At 34.2% G+C, this 14,025-nt stretch overlaps 1 protein-coding gene across 1 annotated transcript in view; it reads left to right on the top strand.

Moving 5' to 3' along the window:
* Nucleotides 1-14,025, top strand: part of SLC49A4 (solute carrier family 49 member 4) — a 78,992-nt gene that overhangs the window by 34,815 nt on the left and 30,152 nt on the right. Inside the window, exon 5 of the mRNA XM_032267743.1 lies at nucleotides 9,182-9,290. Coding sequence (XP_032123634.1) covers nucleotides 9,182-9,290 — 109 coding nt within the window. The remainder of the gene's footprint in view (nucleotides 1-9,181; nucleotides 9,291-14,025) is intronic.

The following is a 14,025-nucleotide window of genomic DNA, read 5'->3' as shown; positions in this document are numbered from 1 at the left end:
CAGATTTTAAAAAATTAAGATAGTAATTTTTCAGCAACCTGTTAATTAGGTTGTAAATAATTGCTAAAATACTCATTGAATATTTTAGATTTCCTATCAGAAATCTTGAAAAATCACCAAAACCAGAAACCTCTATAATTTTTGCCTTCTCTGCATATCACCTATACTATTATTTGCTTAATATTTTAAAAATCAAATCTTTTATTTTTCTTAAATAATTTTCTTTTATAAAGAATCCCATATCATACAAGTCTGTGAAATCATAGATTCTGTGTGTTATACATTTCCTAATATGTACATTATTTTTATTATGTATTTGTTAAAGCATATTAAAATGAGCAGGTTCTAGTCAATACAAAGTGAATAAAATAAATAATGTTATTCACATATCACCTGAAATCATTATATGTACCAGCAGTGGGATCATAATTTAGGAAACTTAGTATATTATTTAATTTAATTGGAATAACTTAAGTGTAGTTAGATTAAATTCTACTTTTGAAGGCTTAAATACCAGTACTGAATTTAATTCTTGGGATATATAAAACATCACTATTGATTATGGTTTGCAGTTGGATCACTAGACTTAGTCATTTGAAAATTTTTTTACAGTTAGTTGTGATGAGTTTTTATTGATTATCAACAACTCTGTCTAAATTGGTTCTTTCTTTTCTTGGATTCCTCTCCCCAGATGGTAAGTTTCTTGTGGTCAAGAAGTAGTATCTATGTCTTTATATCTGCAGTAGTTATACTGTCCAATAGGAATAAAATACAAGATACATAAGTAATCTTACATTTTCTGGTAGTCTTCAATAAATTTTTAAAAATTGAAATCATATCAAATATATTCTCAGACCAGAGTGGAATAAAACTAGAAATCAACTCCAAAAGGAACCCTCAAAACTGCACAAACACAGAAATTAATCAGTCTACTCCTGAAGGATTTTGGGTTAACAGTGAAATTCAGATGGAAAGTAAATTCTTTAAAATTAACAGTAATGGTGCTGTAAGTTATTAAAACCTCTGGGATACAGCAGAAGCAGCACTGAGAGAAAGGTTTATAGCACTAAATGCCTACATCAAAAAGTCTGAAAAATTACAAATTGACAACCTAATGTCTCACCTCTAGAAACTGGAGAAATAACAAACCAAGACCAAAGCTAGCAGAAAAAAGAAAAAAACAAAGAGCAGAACTAAATGAAATTGAAACAAAAATTACAAAAAATAAGTGAAACAAAAAATTGGTTATTTGAAAAGGTAAAATTGATAGACCATTAGCTAGATTAACCAAGAAAAGAAGCTTTAGATAAGCTCAATTAAAAATGAAAATGGAGACATTACAGCCTACCCCACAGAAATACAAAAAATTATTCAAAACTACTATGAACACCTCTATGCACACAAATTTCTGGAATTATACAACCCTCCTAGATTAAATCAGAAAAAATAGAAACCCTGAATAGACCAATAATGAGCTGTGAGATTGATTCAGTAACTTAAAAATTGCCAACCGAAAAAGGCCATGGCCAGGCTGGCCAGGTGGATTTACAGTTGAATTCTACCAGACTTTCAATGAAGAATTGATACCAATCCTACTGAAACTCTTCCAAAAGATTAAGAAAGAGGGAATACTCCCTAACTCGTTCTATGAAGCCAGTATCACCCTGATACCAAAACTAGATTGAGAAGAGGGAATCCTCCCTAACTCATTCTATGAAGCCAGTGTCACCCTGATACCAAAACCAGAAAAAGACATAACAAAAAAGAAACCTACAGGCTAATGTCCTTGATGACCGTAGATACAAAAATCCTTTATAAAATACTAGCTAACTGAATCCAACAACACATCAGAAAGATAATACATCATGATCAAGTGGGTTTCATACCAGAGATGGTTTAAAATATGTAAGTCAAATGTGATATATCACATAAACAGAATTAACAAAAACAGTATGAACGTCTTAATAGATACAGAAAAAGCATTCAGTAGCATGCATAGAAGGGATGTACTTCAAAATAGTAAAAGCTATATATGACAAATCTACAGCCAACGTCATACTGAATAGGAAAATTTGAAAGCATTTCCCCAGAGAACTGGAACAAGACAAGGATGCCCACTTTCACCACTTTAGTTTGACAGTACTGGAAGTCCTGGCCAGAACAGTCAGGCAACAGAAAGAAACAAAGGGCATCCCAATTGGAAAAAGAGGAAGTCAAACTATCACTGTTTGCCAATGATATGATTATATCCCTAGAAAACTCTAAAGCCTTTTCCAAAAGACTTCTAGATTTGATAAATGAATTCAGTAAACTCTCATGTTACAAAATCAATGTACACAAATCAGTAGCACTGCTCTACACCAACAGTGACAAAGCTGGAATTCAGATGAATAACTCAATCCCCTTTACAATAGCTGCAAAATAAATAAATAAATAAAATACCCAGGAATATTCTTAACCAAGGAGGTGAAATATCTCTACAAGAACTACAAAACACTGCTGAAAGAAGACATAGATGACACAAATAAATGGAAACACATTCCATGCTCAGGGATTGGAAGAATCAATATTGTGAAAATGACCATACTACCTAAAACAATCTGCAGATTCAGTGCAGTTCCTATCAAAATACCAACATCATTTTTCACAAAATTAGAAAAATCCTAAAGTTTATACATAACCAAAAAAGAGTCCAAGTAGCCAAAGCAATCCTAAGCAAAAGGAACAAATCTGGAGGCATCACATTACCTGACTTCAAATTATACTGCAAGGGTATAGTTACTAAAACAGCATAGTACTGGTATAAAAGCAGTCAATGGAATAGTCCAATGGAACAGAATAGAGAATTCAGAAATAAGGCCAAATACATACAACCAACTAATCTTCAACAAAGGATACAACACCATTGGAGAAAGGATGCCCTACTTAATAAATGGTGCTGGGAAAACTGGCAAGCCACATATAGAAGAATGAAACTGGATCCCTGTCTCTCACCTTATACAAAAGTCAACTCAAGATGGATCAGAGACTGAAATATAAAATCTCAACCCATAAAAATTCTAGAAGATAATGTCAGAGAAACACTTTTGGACATTGGCCTAGGCAAAGAATTCATGACTGAGACCCCAAAAGTAAATGTAACAAAAACAAAAATAAATAAATGGGACCTAATTTAACAAAAAGCTTCTGTACAGCAAAAGAAATAATCATCAGAGTAAACAAACAGCCCACGGAATGGTTGAAAATATTTCAGACTCTGTATCTGACAGGAGACTAATATCTAGAGTCTACAAGGAACTCAAAACAGATCAGCAAGAAACGAAAAACAAATAACCTCATCAAAAAGTGTGTAAATGACATGAGCAGAAAACATTTCTCAGCAGAAAATATAAACAGCCAACAAACATAGGAAAAAATGCTTGACATCACTAATCATCAGGGAAATGTACATTAAAACCACAGTTAGATACCACCTTACCCTTGTAAGAATACCCATTATTAAAAAGTCAAAAAACAATAGATGATGACACAGATGCGGTAAAAAGGGAATGCTTTGGCACTGCTGGCAGGAACATAAGTTAGTACTACCTCTATTCAAAACAGTAAGGAGATTCCTTAAAAAACTAAAAGTAGATGTAGATGTACCATTCAACCCAGCAATCCCACTACTGGGTGTCTACCCAAAGGAAAAGAAGTCTTTGTATGAAAAAAACACATGCACATGCACACGTTTGTAGCAGCACAATTTGCAATTACAAAGATATGGAACCTACCTAAGTGCCCATCAACCAACGAGTAGGTAAAGAAAATGTAATACATATACACTATGGAATACTACTCAGCCATAAAAAAGAACAAAATGGTTTTTGCATCAACTTGTAGGGAGCTGGAAGCCATTATTCTAAGTGAAGTAACTCAGGAAAGGAAAATCAAACACTGTATGTTCTCACTTATAAGTGGGAGCTAAGCTATGGGTAGGCAAAGACAGACAGGTATAGTGGACTTTGGAGACTCAGAATGGGGAGGATGGCAGGGAGTGAAGGATTAAGAAATTACGTATTAGGTACACTGTACGCTACTCAGGTGTTGAGTGCATTAACATCTCAGACTTTACCACTGTGCAATTTATCTGTGTAACCAAAAATTATTTGTACCCCAAAAGCTATTGAAATTTTTTTAAAAAGTTTTAATTATCTGTATATTTGGGACAAAAATCTTAAAAATTTTTAATACTCTTATTTTAAAAGTAAAAATAAGTAAAATTAACCAGAAATAAGTAAAATTAGTTTTAAGAAATGAATAAAATTAATTTTAGTAGCATATTTTTTAACCCAACATATCTAAAACATTATTTTAACATGTAATCAATATTTAAAATTATTAATGAGATATGTTACAGTCTTTTATTCATATAAAATCCTTGATATCCAGTGGATATTTTGCACTTACAGCACATGTCAATTTGTACACCAACTTTTTACTGGAAATATTGATAACCAGTGAAATTAAGTGGAATACTTTATATCGCCAAATTTACAGTTGAAAAAGTATTCATTGAGCAATGTCTGTTGTATTGCACTGTTTATCCTAAGTTAAAAATAATTACAGTTTCTCAAATTTTGAATCAGCAGATATTTGCTATCATTATAAAGGATCTTACAATCTTTTTTGTTTTTTTGAGATGGAGTTTTTTTGAGGCTGGAGTGCAGTGGTGCGATCTTGGCTCACTGCAACCTCTGTCCCCCGGGTTCAAACAATTCTCCAGCCTCAGCCTTCTGAGTAGCTGGGACTACAGGCACAAGCCACCATGCCCAGCTAAATTTTTTGTATTTTTTAGTAGAGATGGGGTTTCACCATGTTGACCAGGATGGTCTTAATCTCTTGACCTCGTGATCTGCCCGCCTTGGCCTCCCAAAGTGCTGGAATTACAGGCATGAGCCACTGCACCCAACCCCAAATTGTTTTATAGCTGGCCAGATTGTAAGTTCAGATCTGTGAAAAATCATTTAAATGTTTGTTGGACATTTAATTCTGATTTCAGGCAACTAATTTTCTTGATTCTTTTTTGATCATTGAAAAAAAAGGTCTATAAAATTCACTATATGTTTGCTAAAATGTCTTTTAATGTTATTTACTTAATTATACTAAACTTTTTTTCCACAGCAGACATTTTATTTTGCTCTGCTGCAGCAAATTGTAATTGCTATTCTTTGTGAAATTTGCAACATGCCTTCTTCTATTTTGGTCTCTTCTTTCTACAGGAAATATTCAAATACACAAATTACAATGTCCATCAGTTTGTAGAAAAAATAATTAGAACTCAATCCATTCATTGACACCAAGATCAGTGATAGATTATAATACTAGAAACAACACATGCCCTGGCGTGCACACTATATAATATCTTAGTGTTGCAGCTGTTAAAGTAAAATGTAGTGCTACCAAACAGAGTTAGGTTTAATGGAAACTACTTTTCACTGCCTCTGCTTTAAATTTAGATTTAAATTAGTTAAAATGAAATAAAATTAAAAACTCAGTTCCTTGGTTGCACTAGCCACATTTCAAATGCTATGTAATATCGTTTTTCAAACTTTGGTTTACAGCCAAGTAATTCAGTGAGTTGACAGCCATTTTCTTTAAGCAAAATAGAATGGAATAAAATAGAATAGAAAATATTATTGCATCACATGTAATAATGGTTTATTTTAGACTTTTGTTTTAGCATATATGTTACATATATATGGGTAGGTCACAAAGTAAAAATAAGTTTCTTTGGGGTATAGTAAAAAATTTTTGAAAATGACTTCTCTGCAGCGTGTCACGTAGTACTTTGCCTTTCACATCATAGGTTAAAAAAATTTTTAGGTTGAATTGTGATTAGTGGCACACATTTGTAAGATGACAGTTTAAAACAATCGTTTTTTTTTTTTTTTTTGAAACAGTGTCACTTAAGTAAATTTTTTTCTATGCAAACCTAGCTGCAGATGTTAGATATAGCAATAGATAAAGGTAGAGAGGTAGATTGGGATCATATTATGACATACTAATAATTTTGGACTATTCTGTAGGAAATGATGAGTCACTGAAGGATTTTAAGCCAAGGAGTTATGTATAAGATTGTTCTGACAAGGAAAAACAGTTAACTTACAATTGTCCCTCTGACCATTTTGACTTGTGTTTACTTCTAATTACCATAGAGTCAAACTCTTCATTCTGTTTAAACCATAAAGTATAAGATCTTCCTTCTCTGCAAAAAGCTCTTTTCACCAGTACCTAACATTTGTTTGTCTTTTCTCTTATTGTTTACTCTGCATGATTGCCAGCTTCTACCTTTGGGATCTCCGGGGTAGTTCTGTGGGCCTGCCATGCCCCATTCCGTTAGTCTACCAGTGTAATTTCCCCCAGTCTCTCAATGAATTCCCGAAATCATTGCCTCCTGTATTAATCAGAATATTTTCTGGGACATGAACACATTTATTCATGTTTTTTTATTCATAATTTATATTTCCTTCTCCCATTTCCCTCCCCCAGCCTGGGCCACCTTTCAAATGCCTGTATCTTTTTGTCTCTGTACTTTTGCAGTATGTGTACTGCTTTGTAGGCATCTATGTTTAATTCATCTAAACTATGTCATATTGTGGATGTCATTCTGTTTGACTTTTTTCACTAGCACTACATGGGTTTTGTTTTTTTTTAAATTTTTCATCTTGGAATCTTACAATAATATACAAAGGTAGCATAGTATAATCCCTATAACTCAGTATCAACAATTGTCAATCAGTTTACAACCAGTCTTGTTTCATCTTTGTACCACCCACTTCCCACCTTCCTGCATCATGAAACAAATCCCAGATGACAACTTCATTTCATCCGGAAATATTTCAACATGTACAATATGTGTGAAAAATAGACTCTTTTTAACATAAATTTAATGCCATTATCTTAACTAAAAACTTTTAAATAATAATTTGCTAATATCAAATCAGTGTTTAAATTTTCAGTTATCTCATAAATATTGAACAGTTTTATTTGAACATGATCTACATTAGGTCCACACATTGCAATTGGTCCAAGTGCCTTAGAATCTGTAGGTTTGCTTTCCATGGTTCTTTTTTCCTTATAATTTAATTGTTGAAGTGCCAGCGTTTTTATTCCCAACTTCTGGATTTTCCTGGTTGCCTCATTGTATAGTTTGACATGTTCCTGTCTCCTTTGTGTTTCCTGTAAATTGTTAAGCAGAAGTATGCTCTGATTCAGGTTTTATTTTTCCTTTTGTTTTTTCTTTTTACAAGACTACTTCATAAGTGATACTGCCTCCTTTCATCAGGAGGCATAATGATATCTGGCCAGCTCTCGTTTTGTGATGTTAGCACTCTTTTCAAGATACATCCCTGCTGCTGTGTGTACACCTAGTTCTTTGTACTCCATGGTATTAATCTATCACATTTCATCTACTTATTCTCATTGTGTACCCAAATTGCCTCCAATTTATTGTTACGACATTGTTACTGCATTGACATCCTCATGCACGTCACCATAGACCTGAAAATTTCTTTGGAAAATAGACAATATGATTGCTAGGTCATAAGATAGTCTAAGCTTAATTTGTCAACTATTGCCAAATCGCAGTGCCATGATCATAGCACACAGTAACCACCTGCCTAATCCTCTCGATTAGCTGGGATTGCGGGTGCACACCACTATACCTGGCTAATTTAAAAATATTTTTGTAGAGATGAAGTCTCACTATTTTGCTCATGCTGGTCTCAAACTCCTGGCCGCAAGTGATTCTCCTACCTTGGTCTCCCGAAGTGCTGAGATTACAGGCATGAGCCACCATGGCTGGCCAGAGCTTTTTTTAAAACTACCTACTCATTTGGCGAAATAATATTTGTTATCTGTATAATAAGCCCTGACAATTGTAACAATATGATTGGCTCACACCCATAATCCCAGCACTTTGAGAGCCCAAAATGGGTGGATCACCTGAGGTCAGGAGTTCAAGACCAGCTGGCCAACATGGCAAAACCCCGTCTCTACTAAAAATACAAAAATTAACCAGGTATGCTGGCAAGGCGCCTGTAATCCCAGCTACTTGGGAGGCTGAGGCAGTAGAATCGCATGAACCTGGGAGGTGGAGGTTGCAGTGAGCCAAGATCATACTATTGCACTCCAGCCTGGGTGATAAGAGTGGAATTCCATCTAAAAAATAAAAAAAAAAAATTCCAAGAATCTTGAATTTATTAACTGACAGATTTTTTTCTTTTATAAAGCTTGCTACTTTGAGCTTCTTGAAGAATAACTATATGTATGTGTGTTTATATATACACATATGTGTGTGTGTGTGTGTGTGTGTGTGTGTATATATATATATTTAACTTACAGACTCGGTGCACATGCAGATTTGTTACATGGGTAAATTGCATGTTGTGAGGGTTTGGTGTACAGGTTATTTTGTCACCCAGATGATAAGCATAGTATCCAATAGGTAGTTTTTCTATCTTCACCCTCCTCCTACCCTGTACCCTCAAGTAGGCCCCAGTGTCTGTTGTTCCCTTCTTTGTGTCCATATGTACTTGATGTTAAACTCCCACTTCTAAGCGAGAATATGTGGTATTTGTTTTTCTATTCCTGTGTTAGTTTTCTTAGGATAATGGCCTCCTGCTCCCTCCATGTTGCTGCAGAGGTCGTTATCTTGTTTTTTTTTATGTCTGCGGAGTCGTCCATAGTGTATTTGTACCACATTTTCTTTATGTAGTCTACCATTGATGGGCATTTAGGTTGATTCCGTGTCTTTGCTATTGTGAATAGTGCTGCAGTGAATACACATGTGCATCTGTCTTTATAGTAGAATGATTTATATTCCTTTGGGCATATACCCAATAATGGGATTGCTGGGTCAAATGGTAATTCTGTTTTAAGTTCTTTCAGAAATTGCCAAACTGCCTTCCACAGTGGCTGAACTAATTTATACTTCCACCAACAGTGTACACACGTTCCGTTTTCTCTGCTACCTTACGAGCATGTTATTTTTTGGGGTTTTTAATAATAGCCATTCTGCAGATATTTTCTGTTTCTTATCTGATGTTCCACTTTCCAAATAACATACATTTTTCATGACTAAGAGTTTATTCTAGATTTTTAATTTGTTATAATCTTTCCTTTTATTTCCCATTCACAGCAATTTTAGATTTCTGATGATTGCTTTAGCATATGCCATACCACTTGGTGTATTTGCTGGCTGGTCTGGAGTTCTGGACTTAATTTTAACACCAGCACATGTCAGCCAAGTAAGTATTTTGTTTCCTTATATGTTATAGGTATTTTCATTCATTTCATTTATAAATACTGGTTACATGTTCTTGGTTTTAGCTTCAAGGACTGGGTAAAACATTGTCCTATACCATTGTTGCAAAAGCAAGATCTTTATAGAGTAGGTAAAAAATAATGTTGATTTTTCTTCCTTGATTTTGACAGTAGTTGTGAATTTCACATTTCTCTGGGCATTATTAATGATACTACTGGCTTTTTAAAAAAGGAAGGAAATATTAGTTTTGCTGACTCCATTCTTTATCATTACTTCATACTTCATAAAGAATATTAAGATCCCATCACCAAATATATAGCTGTTCCTTCATCTAGTTTCTTACTTTCTCTTTGGACTCCAAATAAGGGTATTTTATGTATTTAAAAATAATCATTTCACTTATATGCTTGATGCCATCCATTCCTCCTCTTTGCTTCCAGATAGTATGATAGAAATGGAGAGAGAGAAATTTGGAGAGGAAAACAGAAGAAAACACACTGATATGATATTCTGTTGTATGAGTAAAAAAACAATTTGTCCATTTTGTTTTTGATGAACATTTGGATTATTAACCATTTTTGACAGTCACAAACAATTCTGTATTAACACTCTCATACATGTCTCTTTATGCACCTCTATACACATTTCTGCTGGATACATATCTAGGAATGGAATTGCTGGTTATAGTATATACTACTTTGGCAGATGACGCCAAACTTCTCCAAGTGGTGATATCCATTTATAATCCTACCAGCAATACATGAAAATTTCTCGTCATCCCACATCATTTGCCATTTGTATGATAATATTAGTCTTTTTCACTTTAGACATGCTGATGGCTGTGCAGTTGTATGCCATCATAGTGACTTCTATGGTGTCTTTTCAATGTGAATTGGATATTTGAATATCCTTTATTTGTGACATACCAGTTTGCGTCTCTTGCCCACTATTGGGCTGCCTTTTTCTTACTGATATGTAAAGAAGAGAGCTGTGCAGAAGGGGGCTTCCCAGAGGACTCTGTGGAGACTCCGTTAATCTTTGGCTGAGAAATGGGATGCACATAAAAAGGGCAAAGTTACTAGAGGCTTAATAGAGAGAGTGGTATGGGTTGAAAGCAGAACAAAGATAGAAGAGGTCAAGCACTGTCTTGGGTTTTGGCCCAACCATAATGGTAACACCTCATTCACACTTTTTAACCAGAATAACCAAATTCTATAATCAAGGACCATGCCCTAGATAGAGGAGTTTAGGCTGATCATAAACAAAGACAAAAATCTGAAGAGGAGACAGTTTGGAGATCTACCCTTATAAAGCACAAAATGAGGTCTATAAAAGTTCAAAGTGATCAAGCAATAATTGAACTGCCTACTAGAACAAAAGTCGACCATTTTAGAAAAGATAAAAAGAATCCAGAATCTCTTTATTGTATCATCCACAACATATAGTATACAATTAAAAGAAAATACGTTAGATGTGTAAAGGAGCAGGAAAGTGTGACCCCTATTTGGCCGGGCGTGTAATCCCAACACTTTGGGAGACCAAGGAGGGCAGATCATTCATGAGCTTAGGAGTTTGAGACCAGCCTGGCCAATGTGGTGAAACTCCATCTCTACTAAAAATACAAAAATTAGGCGGGCGTGGTGGTGCGTGCCTGTAGTCCCAGCTACTTGGGAGGCTGAGGCAGAAGAATCGCTTGAACCTGGGAGGCAGAGGTTGCAGCGAGCTGACATGACACCATAGCACTCTGGCCTGTGTGACAGAGTGAGACTCTATCTCAAAAAAATAAATAAATAAAATTTAAAAATCAATCATTAGAAATCAACTCTTAAATACCCTAGATGTTGGATTTAGCAGACTGAGGCTGTAATGCAGAAAAGAGAAAAATAAATCTTTGTTCCAAGTTCATAAATATGTTTTCTTGTACAACTATGTTATCCTGTATGGTAGCTACTAGACACATTCAAATCAAATTTCAAACTTAATTTGAAATTTAAACCAACTGAAATGAAATAAAAATTAAAAAATCAATTTTTTAGTTGCAGTAGCACTTTGCAAATGTGGGATAGCCACATGAGACTAGTAGCTACCATGTTGCCTGGTGTAGATGGAGAACATTTCTGTCATCAAAGAAAGTTCTATTGGACAATGCTGTTCTAGAGCTTTGTTATCTTACCTGTCACATTTAAACCTAGAATTGATTTTGTACTTGTTATAAGATAGGGGTTAGGTTTCTTTTTCCCCATAGATATTTGTTAATCTAGTATCAGTGTTCGAAAAGATCATTTTTTTCTTCACTGCTGTCTGTTCATCTTTGTTGTAAGCAAGTCCCCTTATATACACAGGTGTATTTCTAGACTTTATTCCTTTAGCCTGTTTGTCTGTCCCTGCACCAATACCAAATTGTATTATTTATATTAGTGTCACAAATAAGTACTAGTTTTGATATTTAGTAAAGCAAATATCCCCCTTTATTGGGATTTCTATTAGAGTTTTTATATCTACAGATCATTTTCAAAATTAACTCCTTTATAATGTTGAGCTTTCTGAACCATGATCATTATATTTCTCCTCATTTACTTAGGTCCCAATGTCTTTGAATGTTGCTTTATAATTTTCAGCAAAGATACCTTCTATATGTTTGTTAGCTTTATTCTCAGGTATTTGATACTTTTTGAAGCTATTGTAATTAGTAGCTTTTTAAATTTTTATTTTTCTTAAGATTGATGTATAATAGTTATACATATTTTGGAGGATATATAATATTTTGATATCTGTATACAGTATGTAATGATCAAATCAGTAAGAGGTCTATCCACCACCTCAGAGATTTATTTTTTCTTTGTGTTGGGAACCTTACAACTCTTCTCTTCTAGTTATTTTGGAATATACAATAAATTATTGTTAACTATAATTCCCCTCCTGTACTGTCAAGTACTAGAACTCACTCTTTCTATCTAACTGTATTTTTGTACTCCTTAACCAGCTTCTTGTCATCCTCCTGCCCTTCTTCATCAGCAGCTGGTAACTATCATTCTACTTTCTGCTTTCCTGAAATCCACCTTTTTATTTCCCACATATGAGTGAGAACATGTAATATTTGTCCTTCTGTGCCTGGCTTATTTAACTTAACATAATGATTTCACTTAACATACATGTTGCTGCAAGTAACAGGATTTCATTCTTTTTTTGTGACTGAATAATATTCCATTGTGTATATATCTAGTGTTTTCTTGATGCATTCATTTGTTGACGACACTTAGTTGTTTCCAAACCTTGGCTGTTATGAATAGTGCTGCAGTAAACATGGGAGTGCAGATTTCTTTTTGATATACTGATTTCCTTTCTATTGGGTGTATACCCAGAAATGGGATTGCTGCATCATATGGTAGTTCTACTTTTAGTTTCCTAAGGAAACTCCATACTGTTTTCCATAATGGCTGTACTTCTTTAATTCCCACCAGGAGTGTCCAAGTACTCCTCTTTCTCCTTTTCCTTGTCAGCATTTGTTACTTTTTGTCTTTTTGGTGATAGCTAGCCTAACTGGGGTAAGATGATATCTCATTGTGATTTCTTTGTGCATTTCCCTGATTATTAGTGATGTTGAACATTTCTTTTTGTTTATTTGTTGGCCATTTTATGTCTTCTTTTAAGAAATGTCTTTTCAGGTTTTTTGCTCATTTAAAATGAGCAAAATTTTAAAAATTGGATTGGTTTTTTTTGCTGTTGAGTTGTTAGAGATCCTTATAGATAGTGGTTATTAATCCTTTGTTAAATGTATAGGTTGTGAATATTTCTCCCATTCTGTAGTTGTCTCTTCCCTCTGTTGTTTCCTTTGCTGTTCAGAAGCCTTTTAGCTTTATGTAATCTCATTTGTCTAGTTTTGCTTTTGTTGCTTGTGCTTTTGAGGCTGGACTCAAAAATTCTTTGCGCAGACCAGTATTCTGTAGTGTTCCCCCAATGTTTTCTTTTAATAGTTGCATAGTTTCAAGTCTTACATTTAACCCTTTTCCCTTTTATAAATAAATTTTTTAAAAAAGTACAGCTCACTGCCAGCACTCATTTAATTTTATATAAACATGCTCTTTGATGCTGAAGCAAATCTGATTTTCAATGTGAAAATAAAATTTAAAAACTGTTCTTGGAGTTATTTCTAAACAGAACTAACATCAGAATCATCTGAATCATCAGAATCATCTGTTTCAGAAAAATAGAATTCATCAAATGAATTTCTAGCCAACAACTGTTTGAAAATGATTTTAACATCACACATAGGAATGCTACTTTTTCTAGGATTTGGCATTTTCAGCAATTGAGAATCACTATATTTTGTAAATGGAAATACCACTACTAAAAACAGAATGCTATAAATGGAATGATGTCTTTTTTCTCCAAAGTTGATACACCAAGAGTGATGTGAAAATAGATATAAAAGCAAGATAGTTAATGGCAAAGATATGTTGGGGTAAATGCTGCAGCTGCAAAAGTGCCTCTGGTGAATATTCTCAGGGCAAATGGGAAAAGGATTAAATCTTTAATCCATTTTGAGTTGATTTTTTTTTTTTTTTTTTTTTTTTTTTTTGGAGACAGCATCTTGCTCTGTTGCCCTGGCTGGAGTATAGTGACAGAATCATGGCTCACTGCAGCCTCAGCTTCTTGGGTTTAAACAATCCTCCCACCTCAGCCATCTGAGTAGCTGAGAATACAGATGCACGCCACCA

The sequence above is a fragment of the Sapajus apella genome, unplaced genomic scaffold (genome assembly GCF_009761245.1).
Source record: "Sapajus apella isolate SASKATOON/1434 unplaced genomic scaffold, GSC_monkey_1.0 scaffold171, whole genome shotgun sequence".
In the NCBI taxonomy this organism is placed as follows: Eukaryota; Metazoa; Chordata; class Mammalia; order Primates; family Cebidae; genus Sapajus; species Sapajus apella.
The sequence above is the reverse complement of the archived record's forward strand: the minus strand, read 5'-3'. Positions and strand labels throughout refer to the sequence as shown.